The sequence below is a fragment of the Oxyura jamaicensis genome, chromosome 1 (genome assembly GCF_011077185.1).
Source record: "Oxyura jamaicensis isolate SHBP4307 breed ruddy duck chromosome 1, BPBGC_Ojam_1.0, whole genome shotgun sequence".
NCBI lineage: Eukaryota > Metazoa > Chordata > Aves > Anseriformes > Anatidae > Oxyura > Oxyura jamaicensis.
The window spans coordinates 116,663,057-116,689,427 of NC_048893.1; the positions used below are offsets into that span (position 1 = coordinate 116,663,057).

Consider the following 26,371-nt stretch of genomic DNA (forward strand, 5'->3'; position numbering starts at 1 on the left):
AGTACGGTATCAGGAATACATCCCTGCAGCACTGTAATGGATATTTTTACCTCATCAAATGAAATAACAGCTTAGACGATAGGTGCTCTGGTCATGGAATACAACGACATTTTATCCGACACAGAAGGTTACCCATCTACCTATGTAAACCAAATAGGAACTGAGAATTTCAGGAAAGGGATCACATGTTCATGAACCACCTGTAGTGAATTTTGCTTTGTAGGACAAAGTCATTCAATACATTTTGAACAAATAGATCTGGAACCATTCCAAAATGAACTCAGCCAATTTCTGATTAAAAAATAAAATAATAAAAAAGTAAATAAACTTACTCAATGTATTTGCTTCTGGGTATTTATTTTAAAATTTTGATCATTAGCAATTCCCATTAAATTACAGCTGTAATTGGTCCAAAAGAGGTTAATAAAGAATGCTTTATAATCAGTGTAAAAAACTAGCAATACATCCTGAAAAGCCTAATATCCAAGGGTTCATTGCTTTTGACCAGGTAGATATATTCTCATTTTGTTATCTTACTGGAACAAAGGCAACAGTTTCAAAACAAGGAGAAAAAAGAAAAAAAGAAAAAAGGAAAAGAAGACAGGATGGAGAATGCCTAGTCATATCATCTATAATAGTTTTTGCTTCTGCTTTCTGCTCTTCAGTTGTTCCTGCTGTTACTGCTGTGTATTTATCAAATCATAAGAAACATGACTGAAGTGGAAGAACTGATAAACAGAGCATGTATCTTCCTCTCCTGCTTGGAGAAAGTCAAAATTCAAAGGCTTCCAAATAGCACTGTCAACCCTCCTGTGTTTTCTGTGTCTCTAATTGCTGAGTATTATTGAATAAAACCATGCTGACGGTTATTCTGTAACATTTTCTGAAGATAGCTACCAGCTCGAAACGTGTTGCTTTCAGATTTACAGGGGAAGTCATGACAGCAGCATTTGGGTCTTCATGGCTGTAGCCAGCTGACCTTGGCGGGCTGACAGACTCCAACCCAGCCACACTCCCACTCCTCAATGGTATGGGGAATGAAAATACCATGAGAAAGCCTGTGGGTCAAGATAAAGACAGGGAGATCACTTAACTACTGTCATGGGCAAAACCAACACGACTTGGTGTTATTGCCATTTAAAATAGAGTAGGATGGTGGGAAAACAATGACAAATCTAAAAACGCCTTGCCTCAACCTCCTCTTCTTCCAGGGCTCCACTTCACTACTTAGTTCCCGAGGCTTCTACCTCCTCCTCTCCCACTAGCAGCACAGCAGGATAGGGAATGGGAGTTGGGGTCCATCCTTAACAGCTCCTCTGTGCTGCTTCTTCCTGCTCTGGCTTTTTCCTGCTCCAGCACGGGTCCCCCACGGGTGGGCGGCAGCTCCCCCCAGACCCCTGCTCCTGCGTGGGCTCCTCTCCACGGGCTGCAGCTCCGGCCCGGGGCCTGCTCCTGCGGGGGCTCTCCATGGGCCGCAGCCTCCTCCAGGCCACATCCACCTGCTCCCCGTGGGCTCCTCCACGGGCTGCAGCGTGGAGATCTGCTCCGTGTGGGACCCATGGGCTGCAGGGGGACAGCCTGCTCCACCAGGGGCCTCTCCACAGCCCGCAGGGGAACTGCTGCTGCCTGCCTGGAGCACCTCCTGCCCTCCTGCTGCACTGACCTTGGTGTCACATTCTCTCACTCACCTCTTTCACAGATGATGCACAGCATTTTTTTCACCTGCTTTTACATGTGATTTTACATGTGATTTCACATGTGATTTCACAGAGGCACCACCAGCTTTGCTGGTGGGCATGGCTCTGGCCATACATAGGGGGTTTCATTTTGGAGCTGTCTGGAACTGGCTGTGTCAGAGATGAGGACAGGTGCAGGCCTCTTCTCACAGAGGCCACCCCTGCAAGTCCCTTGCTGCCAACATCTTGCCACGTAAAACCAGTGCAGTAGGTTTGTGCCATTTTGGGGGACCTCTGTGGCAGTACAGTGCAACAAAACAGCAAGCCAGATACCTTTGTTCAGCTGAGAACAGGTTGCAGGAAGGGATGAGACTTTTTTTTTCTATGCTAAAATATCTTTCATTTTGCCAGTGGGTTTCGTATGTATTTACTGTCCAGCAGAGACATTTTGAAATTCATATTATGGTGGGCTTCCTGCTCCAAAATGCCCCATACAGGCTGTCAAATGCTTGTCTCATCTCCACCACACTTCTGCTCTCTTCTCATGGCTCCTGCTTTGTCTGTCTGCCTCAGACCTACCCTGTCCATATCATCTTCAGAGGTAAAACACTCCCTCAAATTTCTTTCTCTGGTTGATGTTTTTTTTCTTTTAAAGCCAGTCAGGTTACTCCCTCCTGGCTGCTCTCTGGTTGCCTGAACACATTGGAGTTTCCAGGAGAGCTGGAGAAAATCAGAGCTCTGAGTGTTCTCTTTTAGGATGCAGTGCCACAGATGCATCAATGACCTGTTGATGTGTTGCAGCACCTAACAGGGGCCCCAGTCCACCAACCACACAGACCACTGTCCCAATTATGATTGTCACAGTTTTGCCCGGGTATCATGCCCACGGTGCTGGCAGTCAGGGCATCTCAGCAGGGGAGAGATGAGGGAAGGCCCTCACTTACTCCTGAGATGAAATACGGATGCTGCCCAACTACACATCAGTATCGGGAAAGCAAAAAGCATTCCCATGACAGACATAGCCCTAGTGGACATCAGAAGCAGCAGCCGAATGCAAAGCCCTGCTGTGTTGATGTAGCTAAAGGATGTAGCACAGACAGGAAGCATATTCAGTGCAAATAAAATTTTTAATTAAAAATGGTGGTGACCTCTAACAAACTTACTCTAAAAAATGTGCAATTTTCCTGAGATTTATAATTAGACTCATTTGGGTGGTTTTTCATAGAATTCTCATAAGGTTTGCTCTTAACATTAGGATGATCTCCTTGCGAAATCATTCTAGAATATAAAGGGGCTAGACTTTCTAAAAATAAAATGCTATAAAAACTGCCAGTATTTCCACTCTGGTGAAAATCAATTATTTTCATTAACTTCATTTTAGAAAATATCCTATACAGTTTTGCACTAACCTTCCAAAAATATTGAACACGAAGTAGAAAGTTACATAGACAGTTTTTGACCAAATAACTGAAGTTTAAAGCATTCTAAATAATGAAATTGAGTCTTGCAACTGAAGCTCCTAAACAACTTGCAGTTGTTTGATACCAAATGATTCATAAAAAAAAAAAAAAAAAAATTTCATATGAACTCATTAAGAAATAAATTATTTTTTATTCCTTCAAAAGCTCATAGTACCATACATTCAAAGCCAAACCAGCACATAAAGCACCACTTACTGCATAATGCAGTTTAGTTTGTGCTTTTAGTTTGTTCTTTTGATGACACATAATTAGCTGGCTGACCATTTGCTTTTACCGAGTATGTTGTTATTGCACATTTAAAAAATGTGTAGCATCAGAAAATTCTATGTACTTGGAAATCTAACTTGAGTACACTGTTGTTGCTTCATTCTCATGCCAAACACATCATGTAAACTTTGCTTACAGAAAAAAATGCTTCCAAAAATACAGAGAATATTAGCCATGAAACGGAATGAAAACTTCGTATGCATTGATTTATCTGATGTCATAACACTAATGTTGCTGTTCTGGATCATTTAAATGTGTAAGTCTCTACAATGGGTGCTATGCAAACTTACTAGCACTGGAAAATTATTCTACCTTGATGCACATCTTAAAAACAGACTACAGACAATAAATACTTAATGCATATAACATAGTGGCAGCTGGTCAAATTTAACCCTAAAATTGACCCTGTACATTGTCAGATCACAAAGCTCATCTGAACTCAAATTAGTTTATAAAGGAACCAGCAAGTGCTTGCAATGCAGCCACTCTACTTGAGCCTTTGCAACTCAGCTGTGCCAGCAAATGCCATGCTCTCTGCAGCCAAGCTGACCAGGAGCCAGCAGCAGGCTGATTGCTGCAATCCCACCTTCACGCTTGTTCCTATTGTGCTGCATGAGGCAGCTCGCTGAGCTCTGCACTGCACTCATGTTCTCAGTCATGATCACAACATGATTTCCCAGTACCCCGAAGATTCCAAAAATACAGAATCCGCCTTGACAGACCATTTGTAGCTATGGAAATAGTGATGTCTCTGACAATTCACGGAGAACTTTTTAAACAATTGTTGAGTGGGCATTTAGCTCTCCGGAGGAGTTCAAGTAAGTCACTTGCAGCTATCATTAAAACAGCTCTCAGGAAAAAAAAAAAAAAATCAGGAAAGTGAATCATTAAAACTTCAGCTAGAGCCAAACATCCATGATCTGGCCAACATAAAAGCTGCTGTACAGACCAGGCCTAACGTCCATCTGATCCACTGCTCCATTCCCTGCAGTAACAAGTAGCGCACGCGTAGGAAGAGAGCAAGAACAAGAGCAGCACATGCTGATTCTCCCTCCAGCATCCAGCCACGTGTAGCTTAGGAACTCAGTCAGAAGAATTAAATACCGGTATTCAACTGATTTTGACTTCAGTGGTTTAAGGTAGTTCATGAAGGTTTAAAATGTTTACAATAGCTGAAGGAAAAAATTGCTGGAAAAGAGAGAGACGCCACACTATTTCAGCTGTATGGGTATTCACATTTTTTACTGCCTTTGATCAAGCAGTGGTGAATCTTCATAGCCTGCACAGACTGCCCTCTTTCCAGCAGGCCAAATCTTCTTCAAATATTTGCTTGTTAATCAAAAAATGTCTTGAGCTGATCTATTTATTCCCAGTCTTTTAAGAGTTCCTGTTCTGCATCTGGATGAAAGGTTTCAGCGCTTTCAAATTTGGGGTTGCATTTCTGAGCCACCTCTTTCAGCACTTCTCACATTTCCTATCACAGTTCCCAGAACTAATTACACTGCAAGCCATTTGCATTTTCCAGCTTTCATTTTGCAGTAGTGTAATAAAAAATTAAGCAACATAGTCAGGTAACTCCCCTTGAAAAAAAGTGTGTGGCTCCTTATTACAATTTAGCATTACTCTTGTAAAATCAGTAATAGCATTAGTCATTCCCAAGGAAAAAAAAAAAAAAAGGAAAAAAAAAAACGAAAAAAAAAAAAAAAGAAAAATATTGGTGCTTTTGGTAATTGATATTAGGTGAAAAATGAATTGGTTCAGAAAAAAAAAACAAACAAACAAAAAAAAACACTCAATTTTTATGAAAGCTAAAAAAAATGCAAGCCTCTAACTATCTCAAAAGCTCTCTAAAGGAGAATGCAGGCTATCTGGATGCCTGGCAGATGTTATCTAATGTGTTATTGATCCAGAAGAGAAGTTGATTCCAAAACCAGGTCTGCTTCAGTGCTTTATTACTCATACTTGGATTTCTCCCCCACTAATATTTAACAAAAACCTCTCTTAGTTCAAATTAAACCCATTATTTCTTGTCCTATCTTTTGTCATATATTGGCCTGTTAATCATTTTTTACTAAATTGCTACACACTGGGACACCTACAAGAAAGACTGGCGAAGAGATATAAAAGAAATGCAGTTCTTCCCCAATCACATTTTCTAAGCTTCCTTTCAGTCTTGCTGCCTACAGGAGGAATTACTTTTGTGTCTCTGTCCTGACACCACACTGGGCAGAGAATTACATTTGATGCCTGGCAAACACCGAGAACAACATAATTGCCTTCTGTGCCTTTCATGGTATTCTTCAATGTACTTAGTTTTTTTCTAACACCATACTTTGCTTCCCATTTACTGAAATTCCAGCAACACTACTGCCTAGCCAATTAGTCCCCATTTTGTATCTGTGCGTTTGATGTTGGTTTTAGATAGCACTTTGTATTTTTATGAGATTTCTTCTTGTTGATTTCTCCAGCCTCTGCCGTATTTGTAATTTTGATCCTGTCAGTCAACATGCTTGTAACTTCTTTCAACATGCTGTCATTAAAAAGCTTTCATAAGCATCATTTTTATTACATGATTCTAGTTATTGCTGCTAATGCTGATTAGCTCTTGGGGAAAAAGAAAAAAAAAAAGAAAAAAAGAAGAAGAAGAAAAAAAAAAGTAAAAGGTCTTCTTGTGTTTATTTCTTTTGCTTTGATAACCCTTCATTAGGAACAATTGGTTACCTTTTCCCTAGATGATATATTCTTACTTCAAGTGAAATTTACGTGCGAGAGCATAACAAGACACATTCATTACAAAATAACATGCCCACTATTTACTTCCCCCTCATCCATTAAACCATTTGTCCTACCAAAGATTAAAATCAGATTGTTTGACACATACTCTTGATAAATCTGTGTTGGCTGTCCGTGGGTGATGTTGGGTGTTTATTTGTAAACACTTCCTGGATTAATACTTGTTCTGCCATTTTATAACCTAACAGCTCTCTGGGCATTGAGCTGAGCCCGACAAACCTCCTGCTGTCCTCCTGTCTGTAAATGGCAGAGCAGGAGGAAGAACAGGTCTTTTTTTTTTTTTTTTTTTTTTTTTTTTTTTTTGATTAGGACATCAACACAACCACGTACACACACATTGGTCGTTGAGGAACCCAATTTTCCATGGAATCTGCCAAGATGATTGTTACAAAGAAGGTATTTCATAGAATCATAGAATATTCTGAGTTGGAACGGACCCATAAGGATCATCAAGTCCAACTCCTTGCACCGTGCAGGTCTACCCAAAAGTTTAGACCATGTGACTTAGTGCACAGTCCAAACGTGGACTGTGGTTTGGACGTGGTCCAAGCCTGTCTTAAATTCAGACAGGCTTGGTGCAGTGACTACTTCCCTGGGGACCCTGTTCCAGTGCACAACCACCCTCTCAGTAAAAAACCTCCTCCTGATATCTAGTCTGAACTTCCCCTGCCTCAGCTTCACCCCATTCCCGCGGGTGCTATCACTGTTGTTTATGGAGAATAGGTCACCCGCCTCTCCACAACCCCTCGCGAGGAAGTTGTAGACCACGATGAGGTCCCCCCTCAGTCTCCTCTTCTCCAGGCTGAACAGGCCCAGTGACCTCAGCCGCTCCTCATAAGTCTTCCCCTCCAGGCCCTTCACCATCTTCATTGCCCTCCTCTGGACACTCTCCAACAGTTTAATGTCCTTTTTATACTGTGGTGCCCAGAACTGCACACAGTACTCCAGGTGAGGCCGCACCAGCGCAGAGTAGAGCAGGACGATCACTTCACTTGACCTACTAGCGATGCCGTGCTTGACGCACCCCAGGATACGGTTGGCCCTCCTGGCTGCCAGGGCACACTGCTGGCTCATATTCAACTTGCTGTCAACCACGACCCCCAGATCCCTCTCTGCAGGGCTGCTCTCCAGTGTCTCATTGCCCAGTCTGTATGTACAGCCAGGGTTGCCTCGTCCCAGGTGCAGGACCCAGCACTTGCTTTTGTTAAACTTCATGCGGTTGGTGATGGCCCAGCTCTCCAACCTGTCCAGATCTCTCTCCAAGGCCTTTCCACCCTCATCGGAGTCTACAACTCCTCAATTTCTTTCAGTATTTCTAAACAGAGCTGAAAAATGGTTAGCAACTGGTTTCATTTGATAATGTACTGCATCTCAAAGATACAAAGATCTCTGAAAATACAGAGGATAAAAAAAAAGGAACAAGATCCAAGGCTAAGTCCTTTTTAGCGCTGTTAGCTTTTTCTACTGGTTGCCAGTGCAAATACAACATGTGCTTCCACTAGCTTATATTTTTTAAAAGTAAACATGAAATTTTGTCCCTAGTTTTGAACTGGTAACACATAAGAAGATATTTTGTTTTGCTTTTAATAGCTGCATATCGTGAAAGCCCAGGAAAATATTGTGCAAGTCAGCATACAAAAGCTTTATACTGAAGGAGGTATTTTTTTATGTCCCCCCTCCCCGATGATTACATCCATGTGGGCTTGTTCACAAAGATCTGCTTTTAAAGAGATTTACTCTTCATGTTCAGCCTTCTCATCCTACGATACCTATTAGCAAAAATTAAACATGAAAGCCAGTGTCAAAGCAAGGCAATATAAAAATGTTTAGCTTTGTTTCCCCCTGTACTGCCATCTTTTAGAGTTTTTCCAATTAGCAGACAATTAACATTGAGCAAGAGGCACTTTTTTATGCGCTTATCTATCCAAATACATGCCACCAAAACTGAAAGTAGAAAGGAGGCAGCCTTGGCCTTCTATCTCACCTTCAGTCTGGTTTAGAAAGGTGGGAACAGTGTCAGAGGGGGCAATAATAAAACAAAGAGCTTCTCCCCAAATGAAAGAACAAACCCCCGTCATTTGAAAAATCTGCACTGTTTGATAGCAGGCATCTTTCGTGTTCCCCAGGCAACTTCATGGGGAGAGAGAAGATCCTATCTCTTTACACCCGTCTTTATAGTGAGCAAAATAAAACCCAGTGTTATTTCTTTATTATAAAGTGGAAGTAAAAGAACAACCTACTGCAAGTCACCATTGCCAATACATATTGACAGCTTTGTGCCCCGACACTTTACACTGATCCACAAGCAGGGGGGGGTATAAAAATACGATTGCTCCTCATCAGGAACTTCTCCTGTTGCATGCCCTGCGCCCCGAGCTCTGTGTGTTCACCACAAGGGGGATATATATAATAACAGAGCTACAAACAAGTATTTCACCGCCTTTATGGCGCGGGCACCAGGCTGAAGCGTGCTGCCGGCCCAAACGGCCGCCGGGGGACAAAGCAGGGCAGAGCAGAGCAAAGCAAAGGCAGGGCAGGGCAGAACATAACGTGGCAGTGGAGGGCTGAGCAGCTCCAACTCGTACACCCCGAGCCCGTACAGCTCCTCAGCCACCGCGGACCCCGGCCCCGGCCCCGCCGTGCCGCCGCTCCCGCAGCGCCCCCCGCCGCCCGCCTCATGGCGCCGCCGGCACCGCCCCGCCGAGGCGGAGCCGCGCAGGACGCGGAGGAGCCGCCGCCGCCGGAACAGCCGCCGCCCGCGCCGGGGCCATGGAGGACTTTCACCCCCACAACGACGAGGTAGGGGTCCCCCTGCCGGGGCTCGGGGCTGGGGCGTCGGCCTGGCCCCGCTGGGGTTTCGGCTCTTCCTTGCCCGTGCCGGCTGGAGGCCGGGGCTGCCCTGCCGGGGTCTCCTCTCGCCTCTGCAGCCGCCCGCCTCCATTACAGCTGCCGGTCTGGCCCTGAGGTTTCTGCCCTCGCCAGATTTGCCGTCTAACTTTTTATTTGGGGGAATATTTTGACACACAGCGTAGACTGTGGTGGTATTTAATCTCCGTGGGAAGTGCAAAACCAACTGGTTTGCGGGCACGCTGAGGACCGAGCTTTTTGGACCCACTCAAGGGTCGCTGGCAAAACAACTCTAACCAACAGGCGTGTAGTGCTGGGACACAAGTGAGGCTTCAAAACTGCATTGTGTGCTTGCTTCTCTATCAGAAATAAAAAATAATTCATTTTTATTACAGATGATCTTCAACGCTGATGAGGCCCACAACATAGTTAAGGAGGTAGGTGTTAGCCATTTAACCATGGTGTTGTGATTGCAAAGAAACTCTTCACCTTACTTTGCAGTATGAAAAGAAAGAGTATCAATCAACCATCCCAGATAAGTTCAAACTTATATGAAACATAAACTGTTATTTATATCAAGTTATACAGAGCTTCATTTGGAACTGCTTTAAGCTTCATCTAATTACTGTCTTCAGCTACCTAATGGTGAGAAAGAAGGTGGCTGAGAGAAGAGAGAGACAATTTGTTTTACATTGCAAAGACAGGGGGTGACAGTCACAGGTTGCATGGGGAAATTTATTCTGTCTCATCTTTATTTTCCTTTATCCAGCTAGAGAGTAGATAATTACTAGAGCAGGATGCAGAGAGCTTGTGAAGTCTTCAACCTTACACACTGTAAAAACGTGACTGGACAAAGCCTTGACAATCTGGTGAAACTTGGAAGTTTATCCTTGGCTTGAGCAACAGGTTTGACTACATGAGGTCATTATTCTATCAGTGTTTTAAAAAATACATATTTTTACATGAAAAGAGCAGGCAGAGAATGAGTAGCCTGATGGTCCAAAATAAATGCCAGGTAACTAGAAAGTGAGTAATGAGGAGTCTGTGGTAGACAGATGATTGTCAGGTTTTACAGGGAAATACCATCTTTATAAACAAATTTCTAGAGGGACCCTGCAGGTCCTTTCCTACCTGCCCTGTCAGGAAGGGAAAGGACTGTATTTCTAGAGCTGCTCCAGGTCACAACAGCAAGCTCTTAGATGTCAGGTAAATGACAGTTCAACCCTTTATATAACTGTCCCTGCCTTGAAAGGCCAGACAGGTTATCTTTATTTTTACATCTGACACTGGGAGTAAAGCCAAGTGTTTGTACCTCTGATTCAAGGCTTAACCGGAGCTGAGGAGTTCTGGCATAGGATACATTTCTGGAAAAGACCAAAATACCTGAAGGATCACTAAGCATCCTTGTCCCTCTCTTACCTTCTGCTGTGTTTTGTGTTTGTTTCCATTGAGTCATGGTCTAGCTTTATACAATGTGATCAGAACTAATTGAGCTTTGTGGGATCTGGGGCACAAATCTTTTACACAGCCTGTTAGTGGGTGGTGAGTGCATACAATTTATACTACTGAATCAGAGGAGAAAACATAGTTATATTTTACTTACCTATTGCAGATATACATTTCTTCACACTTTCATGTTGACAAATTCATTTTCCACCAGCATGTAATTCTGAATTTCTTTAGGAGTAAGGAATGAAATTCAAGACTTAGAGTTATAGAGCTTAGAGGTGTTCTGTTGTTCGGTCATCTTAAGTTTAAGCAAGATAGTTCGTTGGTCGTTCTACAGCTGGGGGAGAATATGAAGTTTTCAAACAGTTCAGATATCCCTCATGCTGCAAGATAGAACACTTCAGTGTCTCTTGCTCTTTAACTTTTCCTCATTTTTTAAGCCAAGACACGTGTTTTGCTTTGGGGGCTCTGGCTTTTTGGAGATTTTGGTATATTGCTTACAGACTCAGGAAGGTTGGCCGGCCCTAGTGACATTATTGATTAGAGTGGTACAATTTCCATTACAGCAGCATCTGAAAGCTGAGCTGGAGTAGGCAGTCATTGAGAATGGTGGGATGTGTTAGTATTTTCATTGGTAAATGGATCCAGTGGCTTAACTTGGCACTTAAAGCATATGGCTAAGGTCTTTCCTACACGATATTTTCAATCAGAGCATCATTTTTCTCCATATAATAGTGTGGTAAAAACATACTAAAAATAATTTTCAGAGAAGGCTCATTTTACTTCCCATTCAGTAACTGATACCTGATGAGCTGAAGTGATTTAAAGTAATCCAATTGCCAGAAAAAAAATCTCAGATTACGAGAGACATTTTAAACCTTTACATTTTCAAGTATCTTATATTTATTGTAACTATTTTTTTTTTCCTCTATTACAGTGCATAGAAAGTGTCTTAGGCAAGGCAGATTATAATCACAACAAAGTCAACCAGTGGACTGCAGCTATAGTAGAACAGTCGCTGACACATTTGGTAAAGCTTGGGAAAACATACAAGTACATTGGTAAGTAGACGTAACCATACTTTTATCCCTATACAATCACAGTGAGTAATTGTGGAAAAGTTTGTTCCAGTGTAGTGCTGTATTCAATAAATAAAACTGTAAACAAAGAGCAGATACTTGAACTTTTCTGTTATACACATTTTTACTAAATACTGCGGTAAAACAACAGCAGTTTTATTTGTGCTAAGCATGCTGTCAACACTTAGCACAGAAGATGCTAAGATGTTACACAGTCTTCCCCGACTCTGAAGCAACCCCAAAACAATTATATCAATATTCTGGTATCAGTTCAGGAAATAGATGCTTTATCTTAAATTACTTTTAATAGGATAAAACTTCTTATAAATGCAGACATTTAAAAGATTTTCAGTTCTGTAAGATACCTCATGTCCCATTATTTTTATATGCATGTCTACGGAAGAGAAATCGGGATAATTGCAAGTTTAAAGGTGCTTTGGTCCTTTTGTGGAGTGTTGATATAACAGCAAGAGTTTGCACTGTGTTCTGGTTTTGAAAGTCTTGGAATTCAGACTGTCATTGGTTTTACAACAATTACAGGTCAGTCTAGAAATGCTTTATTACTGGAGTGTGGTTTCAGAGAGCGGACAAAAGTAATTTTGGGAAACAACTCTCGTCAGGTGTGACTTCTGTTGTACCTGTGAGGACAGCACATGCAAACCAGTTCTGATGCACACCTGACATGAGCCATATCTAAGCAGTTTAAAAGATAAAAAGCATAATCCTGTTAGCAAGCATTTTGTTAAAGCCATTGTCTTTATGTGAGTAAAGATAATCACGAAATGAATACCAAGTTCTTGAGGGGAATAGTGGGGCTGACAGAATTGTCAAAATAAGTGTTGACTTAGCTGATTGCTGCCTGCCAGCCATTTGAAATCATCATGTGCATTTGAAATTGTAAATAATTCGCCTCTTCTGCTTTAATAATGAAAGTCCTGATTTTATGACTGTATTTTTCAGTAACCTGTGCAGTGATGCAGAGGAGTGGAGCTGGTCTACACACAGCAAGCTCATGCTTCTGGGATACCACAACTGATGGTAAGCTTCCTCACTCAGATGAAAAAGTTGTGGTAAAAAAAAAAAAGATTACCTCTTGCTCAACTGTGACAGTTCAGTTGAACGTTTTGGAAGAGTGCTTGGAGAAGCAGTAGCTTCCAGAACTAGACCCTTGTTTTACAATCCCAGGGGAAACGTTTTGTTAACAATCAGTGCTTGCGTTAAGAGTGTCTGCTTTGCAGATGATACAAAGCAAATGTAGAAATGCCTTCTTTGTGAAACAAAAATAAATTTAAAAAATCTCTTCGGTTATTGTAGGTCAGTTGAAGAGGCAACAAAATGATCACAGTAAATGTAAGCACATAGTCCTAAACATATCTGACTGTCCACGGTAAACAGACAGTGCTTCTCTGAAGGAGAACAGAACTTGTTTTTTTTTTTTAAAAAAAAAAAAGTTTGACTACAGTGTGTGTTTCAACCACCTAACTATCAGATAGTTTATAGGCTTTCGATGCTCTTCATTGCATCTAAAATAGTTCTAAATGTATTTTTCCCAGGTTCAGGATATCATGAGGAAATTAGATTAAAATAATCTTCTGTCTGTCACAAACTCAGAATGGTCTGCTTAGAAGAGGATACCAAGATATAACTTAAAAATAGAGATTGAATTCGAAAGTCAACTGAGGTTAAAACAAAAATCATTATGTGAAGATAGGTAAACAAGCACAGTTTAATCTTTGTGTTTTCTTGGTTTATAAAGCCAAGATACGTTGATAGTTGATATACACTGATATAAGAGGAAAAATACAGAAAGTAAATAAACTAGATTTCTCTTGATTTCTTGTGAGATTATCTTGACAATTTCAATATCGGATTTTCAAGGATTTTTGCAAATCCAACTTTTTAAAAGAGATACTGAGATTGTTTTGTTCTTGCAAATTGTTCTGAGGCTCACGTTAGGTAGTAAACAATGTCCAAGTTAATGAAAATGTTTTGAGGAATTTAGCCTTCGTATAGCCATGATGACATAGTAGTAATCACCTTAAATCATAGCTGAATTATTTGTACTAATTTGACTTAGTTTACTTAGAGGTAAAATGAATATAATAAAGAGACTGGAATTCTTTTGTTTGTTTTGTAATAATCTCTTTTAGGAACTTGCACAGTGAGATGGGAAAACCGAACAATGAACTGCATTGTGAATGTGTTTGCTGTTGCTATTATCCTGTAGCTGACTGGAAGATAAATACAAGCAACACCGAAGCCTTTAAAAAAGGAAAAAGTTCCAAACCCATGGCAAAATATTTCAGACAGCTATATTTTTATTTTTTTTTCTTTATGAGGAGTTGTAGCAAATGGAACTTCTCTACAGAGAGCATAGTCTTAGCCAGTTCTCATAGATTTATTATTTGAAATTAAGCAAAAAATATTTATATATAGAAAGCAAGTTTAATAATTTAAATATTCAGAAGTATATTAATAAGAAGATGCCACAAAGATCAATAGAGTTTATATCAAAATTAATATCAAAGATACTTTATTCAAGAGGAACATAAAATATCTAATCAAAGAAAAGGTCAAAGGGCAAGCAGGACCTCTCAGGATTGTGGTGCATTTGGGAACAAATTATGAACGCAACTCTGAGTGCATGTGTTGTAAGCAGTATCAGTGCTTCATGTCTGGTTAAAGCTAACTGTCATATTGGATGCTGGTGCTTCTGAAATTGCACAAGCATCACGCTTCAGTCAAGTGTGAACTTCTACATTGGAATTAGATCCGTTCAAGCTTTTCCCCTTGAGGCAGAGGATGACTTCACTAGGGCGAAGGTGCAATATACCTGGGCCTAACGAGAATTCCAACTTTCCTTCAGAATGAAGATCATATTTATTGTCAGTTCAGGGAATGTCATGGGTCAGACATTAGCACTGAACTCATAATCACTTTCTAAAGCATTCTGAAAGTACTTATATCTGATTTTATTCCATGACTACAAATTTGTGACAAGCACTTTATTGATTCCTCCTGCAATGCAAGAGTAGCCAGGAGCTGGGGCAGTAAGAATGGGCCCACGTTTCTCTGAGTAGGAGTAAGTTGTTCAAAGAGAAGGCACGCACATTTGTAGAGGCTCCTGTTACCTTTGAAACCATTTATCTTGAAGCAACATACCTGCTCTTTATAGAAGTATTTCCTATATTCTCTGAGTCTAGAATCAGACCTTAATCCTATGGAAAAATAGTTAAGTTTTAAGCACTAAGATTTCCCATCCTATAAAGATTTATGCAAGTTCTTAACTTTGCTCATCGGATGAGTTTTAACTTGAACTATTCCACATGGAAGGAAAGCATTTGCACACACAAGTATTTGCTGGATTAGGGCCTACATTTTTGTTAATCAATGCACAAGTTATATGATAAAGATGTATCAATACCGAAAATGCCTAAATGATCGCTGCCACTAAGTGGCAGCTACATTGTTTTATCAGATGCTGCTTAAGGATAGAATGTTTTCTTTATTACTGCATGTCTTTGGAAGAGACTGGTGACTACCTAACAGCTACTGTAAGGCTGCAGTTTTAACAAATGAGTATTAAAGCATTATTACACGGTTTTGTTTGTTTTTCTGATAACTGACTATTAGGACATGTAGCAAGTGTCCTGCACAAAGAACAAACTGAAAACCATGTCCTTGCTTAAACTGTGTATACACATAGCTAGTACAAGTAGAAGGAACATGTAGGTGTAATTTACAATGCTGTTCAAAATCTATTGCTTTGCAGACAAATAGAATTCTGCTTTTACCTAAGTGCAAGTGAAACTAAGCACTGTAACATTGCCTTTGCCTTAAAGGCAGGTGTAGTGTGAAGATGTGTATGTATGTTGTACCGACCTTCAGATATGTAGTAGTTCAACATTATTTAGGTGAGCATAACAATTTCTGAACTAGATCCTGACTTTTAAGAGCTGAGTTGTGAAACTAACAAAAATGATAGAATTCTGTGGGTTGGAAGGGACCGTCTAAGGGATCGTCTAATTCCAGCCCCCTGCCATGGGCAGGGATGCCTTCTGTTAGACCAGGTTGGCCAAAGCCCCATCCAGCCTGGCCTTGAACACTTCCAGGGATGGGGACAGAGTTTCACTGATGTCTGGGACTGCACAAAGTGGAAAACATAAGTGGAGTAGCAACTGGAACAAGCTTTGGTAGGTTTGATGCAGCATAAGATGTGAGCAAGTACAAATAGTTGTGGTTGTTATCCCTGTTCAATGGGTGCCATGGTTAGAAGGAATATTCCAAATAGCCATTTATAACTCATTTGGTGTCTTTGCTTTTCTTGAAAATACAATGCACTGAGCAAGGCTATCAGTTTAATGAGACTTGGTGAATGTTCCATTAAAACAAAAAACTTGGAAAATACTGCTTAAATGTAAGACTGCTTCATTTTTCTTTCTACCAAAAATGAATAAAGATTTGCCTTAGTTGTATCTTAGCCTCACGTGTGCTTGATAAATACAAATGGCAACTGAGAACAATATTTCTCTTACTTTCCTTCACTTTTATACAATAGTGAGAACTTGGGAAATTTATTCAAGTTTTGTGAGCATTTTAGAGAGAAGACTCACCAAAGACTAATTCCCAAACTTGCACTAATTTCCCTTAGCTCTTGTCTGATCATACTGATTCCTTGTACTGCTTGACGTGATGATGCAAGTTACAGTTTTTGTTGGTCCAGAAAGATTATTATGAAACACAGGGAAAAGTACTTGCATTCTGCATCATACTCTAGCAAATTTAACTTATTTTCCATCTTTGTACCCCATCACCTGTGGTACAAACATCTAATTGTATTTAATATAACTCTCAAAATGAATTCTAACTACCACTGCTTTCCCACTAGATTTTCCACATAGTTTGTTTTCAAGGATAAAATTCTGGATTGTAGAGTATGAGAATGTGCAATAATATTTCAGTAGTGCTTTCTATCAGTACAATATTTTCCTTAGTTCTTGCAATCACAGGGATGAGTTATTGGTAACAAACGGGGGTTTACTAACAGGACATAAGAATTTGTATCAAGGCATAGCCCATATATATGGAGCTATATGTTTCTGTATACAATTTGATGGCAAAAGGCACCTGTTCCTCTCACGCAGAAAGGTGTATAAGAATTTTGTTATCTAAGGTAGGGGAACAGATTCATTATTTTCCTTTCTTTTACTTGCCAGCTGTCCTTCAGCAACTGTCACCTTCCTGATGATTGTCTTCCCTTCATACTTGTTTAAGGAAACAAGTACAAATCCTTGTATGTTCAATTTAGTTTCCTGCAATCTAAAGCACTTTACAGAAGCCACTGAATTCCTGGTTTGTAGGTAGCCTATTTAGCCTACATGAATGTTGGAGCACTGACATTTTAAACACCATAAAAGAGAGAATGTTAACTGTTGCTAGCCTGCGTGCTTTACTGTAGTAGTTGTCACATAGAGAAAACAGGGCTTTGTTTTAATACAGATGGCAGATTCTTTGGAGTGCAGCATATCCTGTAATGAGCAATTCATAACTGATTATGGGGATGCACTTTGCTGGCTCTTGCACAATCATTCTGTCCACATGTAATTCCAAGGGGGATTTTTTAACAATGGTTTCGTGTAAGTACAGAGCAGACCAAATCCAGCATCAGAATATCCTGAGCCATTAGATTCTGCCTGTGTCTCTTCAGGGCATTCCCAGACCAACACCAGCCCCAGTCTGTCTCTGCGTGAGAATCTCAGCTCAGGTGCAGTGTTCTGTGAATGCAGCGATAAACCCAGCTGCAGAGTGGCTCCGAAGCGATGTGGTCAGGTTTACATTGCATTACACGTGAGCTGCTCTGGCCTGTGGGGCCTATGGCAGGTGAGGGGGCTGTGTGCATTGGCTTACAGATGGGACAGTTTCTCTCTTTTCCCCCATAATGGAAGGAAGGCAGCAGTCTAACACCACTGAGGGAGATTTTTCTATTCTGAGGTACTATTGAGTAAAGGCAGGTTTTAGCTTGAGTGCTTGAGCATTTGTTTTTAAACACAGGAACATACTGTGACAGCAGGTTTGTTTGTTACATACAAGGTTTTCAAAATGGGAACAAAATGGTGCTAGAGTGACAACTACAAGCTTCCATGTAACTTCTATTCCACAATCTGACCTAAAATTACTTGAAAACAAGGATCAGGGTTACAGTAGCACACCTCACTGGTAGTTACAGTTGGAGGCAAGCAGACAGACATGCTTATTGCGCCAGATAGCACAAGTGCATGAAGGAAAGACAGGCAGGTTTTGTAGTGACATGATTTTAAATAGATTTGTGTGTGTGTGTCTGGAAATTACAAAGTTTGTAATCTATGCTAGATAGCTTCACAGTGTGGACACCACACAGCTCAGAATCAAAAACCATTAGTATCCCCTGTCCTTGGGGAAGGTAGCAAGGTGGATGAACTGTTCAGCTGCAAGAAGCTCAAACTTCTTTCTGTTCAGCAGGTTCTCTTACTGGCTATAATCAGAATAATTTCTGCACAGCTCCTCTTAACTCAGAAAGAAGCATCAACATTTTTGCAACCCCCCTTAGGAAGAAATTAAACATTGTCTGCTAACTTGTGGTTTGCTGAAGTTTTATTCAGTGTAGTAATAATTAATTCAAGTTACTCAATTTTGACCAAAAGAAGGGTGATCTTTCTATATATATATACATATACTCTGGCTTGTGCACACACAAAACACACGTTATATGCTTTTTTAGATATATTCGTCCTTTCTGTTTACCCACTTCCCTCACAATTAGGGGTCATACATTAGTAATCTTCATTTAGGATTTCGTCTCTTGTTATTTATTTCCATTTCAGCAATGTCGAGGTATCAAAACAAGGGTTCCAACAGCATTTGTGCAAATACAAATGACACGTACAAGTGTCCTTGCCATAGAGAACCCAGTTTTGCATCTGGACCCGAGCAGCAGCAAGCCGGCAGAAGTGGGAGGGTGAGGTAACAGCAGCGGTACCATTGTCTTTTTGTAACTCAGGTTCAAGCGATGCCTTTTATTTTATGACTGTATGTCTTCAGATACATGTAAAGAAAAGACCTCACAGGTCCTTGGAGCTAAATAGTATTTGTGTTTGGGTTGAATGTTTTAGGACAGTAATTCTAAAGCAAACTGTGACCACTGCTGTAGCTAGGTGGCCCGCTAGCTTTGTGAACGAATTATAGTTGCATATGAATCAGTATGGATCCCCCGAATGACAATTTGAACGACTGCTTGGAGGGAACGACACGGCAAAAGCTGGCTTTGAGAGGGAAGGAGTTTAACTTGAGGGTTAGCTCTGCGCCCCCTCACGGCCCCCGGGGCCCGGCCCAGGCCCGCCGCCGGCCTCACGCCGCCGTTGCCCGGCCAGCCGCCGGCAGGGGGCGCGCCTCGGGCGGGCGGGAGGCTGGGGCCGGGCGGTGGGGCCGGCATTTCTCCTCAGCGGCCCTGCCCGGGGCGGCTGCCGGAAGCCGCGGGTCGGCCCCGATCCCCCGGCACAAGGCTGCCCGCGGGGAGCTGAGGTGGGAGAGACCGGGCCCTGTCACCAGCCGGCCGCTTGTCTGCGCACACGTGAAAATACACCCCCTCCTCCCTTTCCCTCCCCGTGCAGTCTCAAAAGCACTAGCACGTAACAGTAGTTTTCTTACAAAACAGTACCGGGCAGTTAGGGTTATGTCATCCCTCTCGAAACGTGTGTTTTCTGTGAAGTTGTCATGGCCTCCAAGAAGCGTGAGGCTGCAAACTGCCCGCCGCTGCGAGCCTGCAGATAGCAGCCCCCGGGGCACTTCCCCGTTGGGAAGGCAGGAGTTGCCTCAGCAGATACTGCGGGCTCTGCGAGCTGCAATCGCCTCTGCATGCTCTGCTTTCAGCTATTTTTGTACTGCGTAATGCCCTCCTGGCCTCATAGGTGTGTGCTTTTTGTACACGTTTACCTCTATTTGACTTTTAATCCCAGTGTTGCTACCATTAAAAATGCTTCTCCGTGACCCGAGAAACAGCACTGGTATTTCTGTGTTATACCGCAATAGTAGCAATATCTGTTGATAGCGAACAGATGCTGGGGAAGTAAAAATAGCCTTGGCATTAAGTGCACGCATTGCCAGCCTCCTTCATTCAGCCGCTGGAGCTGGTCAAGGGGCTGTACAGTGTGGTAAAAATTTGCATGATGTTTTCTCAATGAGAAGTCAAACCTGAAACAGAGAAAAACAAAGAAGAAAAGCGATGTGAGAGGGCAAGGGAAATGCCAACAGCTGAAACAGAAACTTAAGAAAGAAGACAGGACTGCAGCTGTTTTATTTTTTATTTTTTCTCATGGGCAAATTTAAATGAGAGGCAAACTCCAAGTCAGTGGGCCAAACCCGAAATGCAGCTGACTTTACAAAACCCCTTTTCAATAGCTGTTCTTTCCTGTAGCTCCTATCTCATTTCTCTAGGAAAAAAAGATTAAACAAATCATTTTGGAAACCCAGCTTAACAATTGCTTGAACATTAGCAGTTGGAATGTGTGGTCCTGGTTCTCCATAGTAATGGTAACAGTAGTGGTAGCACTGCTGTTACTATGTCATTATCACTGCACCACCTGGAAGCACTAATTTAGAAATTATGTCCCACTGTATGTTATCCAAATGTAAAATAAAAGCCTAGCCATTGGCTGAAAGCTCTTCAGATTGACTGCAAAGACAAGAGGCAATCTGGATGCCGACAATCCTAGGAGCGCAGTGAAGCAATATTACCCCCAGAAACTGGTATTCCTAGAGAGGAATTTGAGTCCAACAACTATCTCAGGATCAGGGCAGAGAGTATGTAGATGAAAACAGAAATGGAAAGAGACAGCTGCATATCATAGCAGTAGGGTATAGAGGAGAGGACAGAGCCTCCCAGCCAACCCACCAGCAACAACATGGTTAGCCCAGCTGGCTCGGAAACTGGCTGGTGGTTTCATCTGGTTCTCCTAATTGCAGCTGGACTATCTGCAAAAAACTGCTGAAAACAGCCGGTAGCTTAGCTGTGGCCAGAGCGGTAAGGGAGCACTTGAAGCAGGTAATGAGCTTTGTAGAGGTTTACAGGGAACTTAAAAGTGATCAGAGCATCAAAGGGTACCTGCTCGTAGTTTAAAACATGGCACTGGGAGGATGGTGTTAGGATCTGAGAGTTTCTGACTCTCGCTTTTGAAGGCAGGTAGGAGGTAGGCTATGATCAGCTGTTAAGCTAATGTGAATTGAGTGTATTTGCCACATGGGAGACAGGAGACCTAAAGGAAGATGTTCAACTGTCAGTGATGGACTAGAAGTAAGACCTCTGCAGCAACGTGTGGGAGGGATATGATGGGGAGAGATTCAGCAAGATGGAGGAAAGGGAATGACAGTAACCAGGGAGGGGGACGATGAGAGCCCATATACGAGTCTTGGCTTTTGAGGCTGGATAGGAAAACCACAATCCCCAAACTTACACTGAAAAAAAAAATATATAAAAAAAATCTGCATGCCTCAGGCTTACGAGATGAAATACTAGATGGTCTGACTCAAAGATACCACCGAGTTACAGGTTTTGTCCGCAGACAGTGAGTGGGAAGGTGGTGGTACCAGTGGTGGGGGTTGAATCAAGAGCTCTTATTTTAGTAACTTTGAGGTTGAAGTGGTGGTGACAAATCAGGAGAAACTGTGTCTGTGCTTGTTCACCAATACAACAGTTCAAGCCATCTGCCATCACAGTGGCCCTGATGAGACAGACTGAGCTGATGTTGTCATCCCTCTGGCCAAGTTACCCTGCCTGGTAAATGAGCTGATTTGCAGCTCAACTTGCTTGTGGGTTTGTGGGCAGGTAGCATGGATATCAGGGAGTTTGGGCTGGGGGGCAAGCACAGACCATAAGCTAACCTGATGTGGTGGTTTTACCCTGCTGGGCAGCTGAGGTCCACCACAACCACACTTTACTTCCCCTGCTCAAAGGGAAAGGTGAGAGAATATGATGAAAAGGGTTTAAGGCTTGACATAAGGACAGGGAGGTCACTCACCTATTATCATCATGGGCAAAACAGTCTCAGCATAGGGAGATTAATGTTTTATTACCTATTACTAACAAGCTAGAGCAGTGAGAAGCTAAGAGCAAACCAAAACCACCTTCCCCCTATCCACCCCCTTCTTCCCCCTGAGCAGCACAGGGGAACAGGGAATGGTGGCTGCGGTCAGTCCCTGAGGCTTCGTCTCCGCCGCTCCCTCACGGTCCCTCCCTGCCCCTGCTCCCCGTGGGGTCCCTCCCACGGGATGCCGTCCTTCCCCAGCTGAGCCTGCGGGGGCTGCCCACAGGCAGCAGCTCTTCAAGCACTGCTCCCACACGGCTCCGTACCACGGGGTCCATCCATCCCCCAGGAGCAAACTGCTCCAGCACGGGTCCCCCACGGGTGGGCGGCAGCTCCCCCCAGCCCCCTGCTCCTGCGTGGGCTCCTCTCCACGGGCTGCAGCTCCGGCCCGGGGCCTGCTCCTGCGGGGGCTCTCCATGGGCCGCAGCCTCCTCCAGGCCACATCCACCTGCTCCCCGTGGGCTCCTCCACGGGCTGCAGCGTGGAGATCTGCTCCGTGTGGGACCCATGGGCTGCAGGGGGACAGCCTGCTCCACCAGGGGCCTCTCCACAGCCCGCAGGGGAACTGCTGCTGCCTGCCTGGAGCACCTCCTGCCCTCCTGCTGCACTCACCTGGGGGGCTGCAGGGCTGGGCCTCACTCCTCGCTCTCCCAGCAGCTGTGGTGCAGCAGGTTTTTTCCCTTTCTTAAATTTGCTTTTCCAGAGGCACAAATAACATCACTTTTTGGCTTGGCATGGGCCAGCTGTGGGTCCCTTTGGAGCCAGCTAGAGCTGAACATTTTCTAACATGTCGCAGTGGCTGGACTCTTCTCACAGAGGCCACCCCTCCAGCCCCCCGCTACCAAAACCTTGCCATGTAAACCCACAACAGCAGACAATATGGATGGGTTTGGTACCGGGTAAAGGGAAATGAAGATATTGGAAAAAGATCATGGTTGAGGATGTTAATGCTGACTGATATGTCAAAGAAAACAACACCAGAGGGCTGGGGATCTGCCTACTTAGAAAGTTCAGTCAATTTGCGAGTCACACTGAGTTAGAAGTCAGAGCAGAGAACGTTTAAGGTGAAAATCGGAAGCAACGATTGTTTAAAACACTTTTTTCTTTTGGTAAAAGATGGAAGAGAAGAAGGGCTGGTAGTTATATTAGCAAAAGATTATTTTGATTATTTTTTTAAAAAGATGAGAATGAGTTGGTTGGAGAAAGAGAGAAACTAGGTGAGAGATTTCCTCTGCATCTTGTGTGGCATTTTCAGTATAAATAAATGCTGGTCCTGTGCAGCCTTTCCCACTGACACTTTTCTCTGATGAGAAAATCTGCACATAAAGCTGCAATACCTGTGAGCTTGGCCCCACAGTGCTTTCTCTGCTGATACTGTCCCCATTAGCTGGTGATGGTCAGTGTTTTCGTCCATTGGTAGAGGGAGAAGGGAAGTCCCAGCACCTTGAAACAAACTAAGTGGCTGTGGACATCAGCGACATAACATCTGTTACTTCTAAAGGGGAAGTGGCAACCTTAATGTGGTACAGCTGAGTCTTTGCAAATGACTTGAAAATAACAGGAGGACTTTCATCATTTTCTTGGGTTTGGGGCTAGTTTCTGTTGCTTACATAAAGGCAAGTGTACCTATTAGATCTTCCTCACAGTAAGCTGTATTACCCTCTGTCTAGCTCTGAGAAATGCAGGTATTTCATTTATTGATTATGTGAGTTCAACAGCTTTGGGCTGGTGTTTTTCCCATCCAGCTTAACAAGACAAGACTCATATACAGACTCTCATCATCTCCCTTCCTGAATACTAGTGGTCCCTTTCCTCCAGCCTCAAGATCCTCTCCCCAGATGTTGCTAGAGAAATCTTATCTCTAGTCTATCACTAATACATGAATTTTAATAGCTTATAGTTCGCCACCAACATCATTCTAGAGGGATTTAGGGCATGCAGGTTCCTGCAGAGGGAATCAGTACCTACAGGGCTTAAATAGGATGTTGCCTTCTTGCAAGAAATCAGCAAGAGCACTGGCTAAATCCTGTAAATATACTAATGTATTGGCCTCGTTATGAAAAACTGAGACCAGCACTCACATCAGTATGGTTGTCCTGGAGGAGAGACGATATTCAGAGCAGTTGCTTGGGGAAATGCTCATCACACATTGCAGAGCTGCTGGAAGGCCCCAGGCAGCGATGTGGCTGGCAGTCCCCCGATGATAACTTCATTCATTGTGATGGCTTCTGCTTTGGTACCAGCTGCACGTCTGACAGATTAATGCAAATAAAGGCATCGGGGCATTTATTAACCCAACAACAACAACGAGTAACTTTAGGCAAGATTCCCCAGCTGTTTACACCATGGGTTTTGCTGCCAGCCTCAGAGGGTGTGAAATAGCAGTGAAAGGACTCACTTTCAGCTGCAGCAGAAATTGTGGCAAAGGCTAAAATCTGTAGAGGGTTTCCTGTAAATTGAGAGCGCAGCAATATTGGGTAACTGAGCTTCAGTTAGTGCACTGCAAATAGTATTTTGTTGCAACCCATGTTGCTGTTATTGACACACTTATTGTTTATTTTGACTTGTAGCATTAGGTTTTGTTGTTGACTGCATTACTTTATGCACATGTGAGACAGACAATAGTGATGGAAAATGATCCAAATATTTATTTAACCGTTTGGAGCTCTCGTACAGTGGGAGTATTTCATGAATTGTTAACAGACAAGATAAACTTTAATAATTTTGGAGCAGAAGGTAGCTGCTGAGACCTGCAGGGACTGAAGAGACCTGCAGGGCTCTTTATCTGTCTTTTAAGGTGGATTTGCTCTAAAAAGCTGTTTCCCACAATTAGTTTGACAACCTTTTCTGATTATATCCTTGCTGCTGTCTGAGGAAGGTTCACATCTCTGAGGGCTTGAGTGAATCTGCTGCCTGAAAACAGGCTTGACCTAGCATTGCAGATGAATGGGAAGTATGAGAAAAAGGCCAAGAGGGTGGTAAAACCACAGCAGAAACTCTCTTCACTAGCTGCTTGTGGGATCTTGCCAGCCCTGGGTCATCCTGCAGAGGCATTCACTTACGCTTTGGCTCCTTGGGATTGCAGGGTAGAAATCTCCTCAGTTTAGAAAGGTGGAAAAGCTGTGATATGAATTCAGACTCCTGCTGTGCCAAAGTGCTTTGGTGTTAACACTGGTATTGGTGATGTTTTGGCCTCTCAGCTGCAAAAAGATGATGGCAATTGCCCTGTCCCAGTTCTTCCCTATGCCATTTCTGCACCCAGCTGGTACTGAGGAAAATTCCACCTGATTTTTTTCAGTGCTCTCTGTCACATAAAGAGAAAACAGTGTAGAGACCCTGGACTTTTTCATGGTCCAGTCTAACTCACAGGCATGTAAAATGGCAAAATCAGTGTAAGAATCACCTACACTTTGCTTCAGAGTTACTTGACCAAAGATGTCTCTGCAGTCCACTTGTTCTGAAGGCCATGAAAGTCATGGTCAATGGTATTTTTGTGTTTTCTGGTCTTAATACCTGTCCTGGTTTCAGCTGGAATAGAGTTAATTTTCTTCATAGTGGCTGGTATGGTGCCTTGTTTTGGATTTAGGATTAGAAAGATGTTGATATAACGCTGATGTTTGAATTGTTGCAGAGCACTGCTTACACTGAGTCAAGGACTTTCCAGCTTCTCATGCTGCCCTGCCAGCGAGGAGGCTGGGGGTGCCCAAGGAGCTGGGAGGGGACACAGCTGGGACACCTAGCCCAAACAAGCCAAAGGGATGTCCCATACCACGTGGCATCAAGGTCAGCAGTAAAACTGAGGGAGTTGGCAGGGGGGTGCCTGGGGGCTGGCTGGGCATCAGTCGGGGGGGTGGGGGACGGGAGCAATTGCATTGTGCATCACTTGCTTTGTGTATTCTTTTATTATTATTATCAATATTTCTCTTCTTTTTCTGACCTCTTAAACTGTTTTTATCTTAACCCACAAGTTTTGCCTTTTTATTTTATTTTTTTTTCTGATTCTCTCCCCCATCCCACTGAGGGGGGTGAGCAAACGGCTGTGCGGTGCTTAGCTGCGTGCTGGGTTAAACCACAACACTACCAGTTGACCTACATATGTTTTTTGAAACGTCCAAAACAAAATCAACCAAAGAGTTGCTTGCAGGGCACTTGGCTTTGTGAACTGCTCTTCTTATTACGAAGTGTCTGTTCCGAGGGAGAGAGGTGGTCTGGCTCCCTGCCTTGGCTGCCCTTCCTGCCCTCCCTCTACAATAACGCTCAGCGAGCTGTCTGAGCAGTGCAGAGCAAGCTGCAGCCTTGGTCTCTTTGTAGTGACAGGGAAGGTGGCAGCTGGATGACATTACGCGTGATGCACAGCATGCACTGCACCCCGTGCGTCTCCCTGCACTTGTAGCTGGGCCCGAGCACTTGCAAAAGCATCAGAAAGCCTGTGGGAACTGCAGGTTCTCAAGAAACTTGCAGAGCTGGGGGAGCAGGAAGGAGTGGGCGAGTGAAGGTGCAACAGCAGCAACTGGTACAAGAGGATGAATGGGGATAAATCGGTGGTAGCTGAGCGGGCAGAGATACACGCCTTAGTCAGAGGAGTACCAGTGGAAAAGGAGGGATGGAGTTAGCAGACGTGCAGAACACAACTGGAAAGCGTTTGTAAGCTTTCAGCATTTTTT

General features: G+C 43.1%; 1 protein-coding gene across 1 annotated transcript; it reads left to right on the forward strand.

Moving 5' to 3' along the window:
* Positions 1-8,867: 8,867 nt before the first annotated feature.
* Positions 8,868-16,067, forward strand: DYNLT3 (dynein light chain Tctex-type 3). The gene is made up of 5 exons (XM_035316028.1): positions 8,868-9,016; positions 9,460-9,501; positions 11,451-11,574; positions 12,553-12,630; positions 13,743-16,067. The coding sequence occupies exons 1-5, from the start codon at positions 8,987-8,989 to the stop codon at positions 13,817-13,819; spliced, it is 351 nt and encodes a 116-aa protein (XP_035171919.1). The 5' UTR covers positions 8,868-8,986; the 3' UTR covers positions 13,820-16,067.
* The last annotated feature ends 10,304 nt before the right edge of the window (positions 16,068-26,371 follow it).

What these genes read in the sequence shown, in the direction of transcription:
- DYNLT3 (XM_035316028.1), top strand. Translation starts at nt 8,987, where the DNA reads ATGGAGGACTTTCACCCCCACAACGACGAG. An exon ending in TTCACCCCCACAACGACGAG is followed by an intron (nt 9,017 to 9,459) that starts GTAGGGGTCCCC and finishes TTTTTATTACAG; the next exon opens with ATGATCTTCAACGCTGATGA. An exon ending in CTGGGATACCACAACTGATG is followed by an intron (nt 12,631 to 13,742) that starts GTAAGCTTCCTC and finishes AATCTCTTTTAG; the next exon opens with GAACTTGCACAGTGAGATGG.